Source organism: Aplysia californica, unplaced genomic scaffold (assembly GCF_000002075.1).
Source record: "Aplysia californica isolate F4 #8 unplaced genomic scaffold, AplCal3.0 scaffold00238, whole genome shotgun sequence".
Taxonomy (NCBI): domain Eukaryota; kingdom Metazoa; phylum Mollusca; class Gastropoda; order Aplysiida; family Aplysiidae; genus Aplysia; species Aplysia californica.
This window is the reverse complement of record NW_004797508.1, coordinates 771,631-772,635: the sequence shown is the minus strand read 5'-3', so window position 1 is coordinate 772,635 and position 1,005 is coordinate 771,631. Positions and strand designations below refer to the sequence as shown.

General features: G+C 37.2%; 1 protein-coding gene across 1 annotated transcript in view; it reads left to right on the top strand.

Moving 5' to 3' along the window:
- Positions 1–1,005, top strand: part of LOC101848115 (cell death-inducing p53-target protein 1 homolog) — a gene marked incomplete in the record, with an annotated part of 40,209 nt that overhangs the window by 30,801 nt on the left and 8,403 nt on the right. The window contains 1 exon segment of the mRNA XM_013083527.2: positions 480–555. Coding sequence (XP_012938981.1) covers positions 480–555 — 76 coding nt within the window.

Here is a 1,005-nt window from a genome sequence, read left to right as displayed (position 1 = left end):
CAGGAACTGAGCAGGACGGCCCAATTTATAACAGATACCAGACTTCAAGTATGATTCGATCAGAAGAAGTACAGACAGTACCAAGTTTTGAGAAATTTGACGTTTAAAGTTTTGAGTTTTACAATGTGTCAAGCCTTTTCGAATGTGTGTTGAGTTGTGTTATATTGTGTTGTGTTGAGTTAAGTTGTGTTAATGTCTTGTGTGTGTGTTTGCGCGCATGTGTGTATTTGTGTGTTTGTGTGTGTGTGTGTGTGTGTGTGTGTGTGTGTGTGTGTGTTTTGTGTTTGTGTGTATGTGTGTGTTGACTTGGGCGAGTGTGTGTGTGTGTGTTTGTTTGTGTGTCTGTGTGTATGTGCGTATGTATGCGCGCGAGCACGCCCGTGCACGCACGCGCTTGAGTTCAGTCAGTGTATAGTTCTACAAAGACTTAATGATTTAGTGAATAAATCTAAATCTAATGCCCTCTTTTTCCCACCCAGACGTGGAGTAAATCACTGCCTGCACTGCATCATCAGTCTCTTCTTCTGGCCATGGGTCATTGTGTGGATTATTCTGGTCAGTAACTCGTTTTTCAGTATTGTATCTTTAGATTTTCATATTGTTTGCTCGTTAGTACATTTAGTAGTTGGCTATTTGCTTCGGATTTAATTTTAAAGTATTTGTTAGTTTTGAAATTGTTTTTCTTTCTTTCTTTCTTCATTTCTTTCTTTCTTTCTTTCTTTCTTTCTTTCTTTCTTTCTTTCTTTCTTTCTTTCTTCATTTCTTTCTTTCTTTCTTTCTTTCTTTCTTTCTTTCTTTCTTTCTTTCTTTCTTCATTTCTTTCTTTCTTTCTTTCTTTCTTTCTTTAGAGGGGGGTATTTCCGTAAATTTTAAGCAGAGGACATGAAAACCTCGTCGTACCGCCAGCCTCCCCAAAAGATGAAAAACAAGACACAAATTCAACAACACTAAGCGTCTTCAAAATTCACAAATCACTAAAACATTTCGGTATTCACAAGCCAAAAT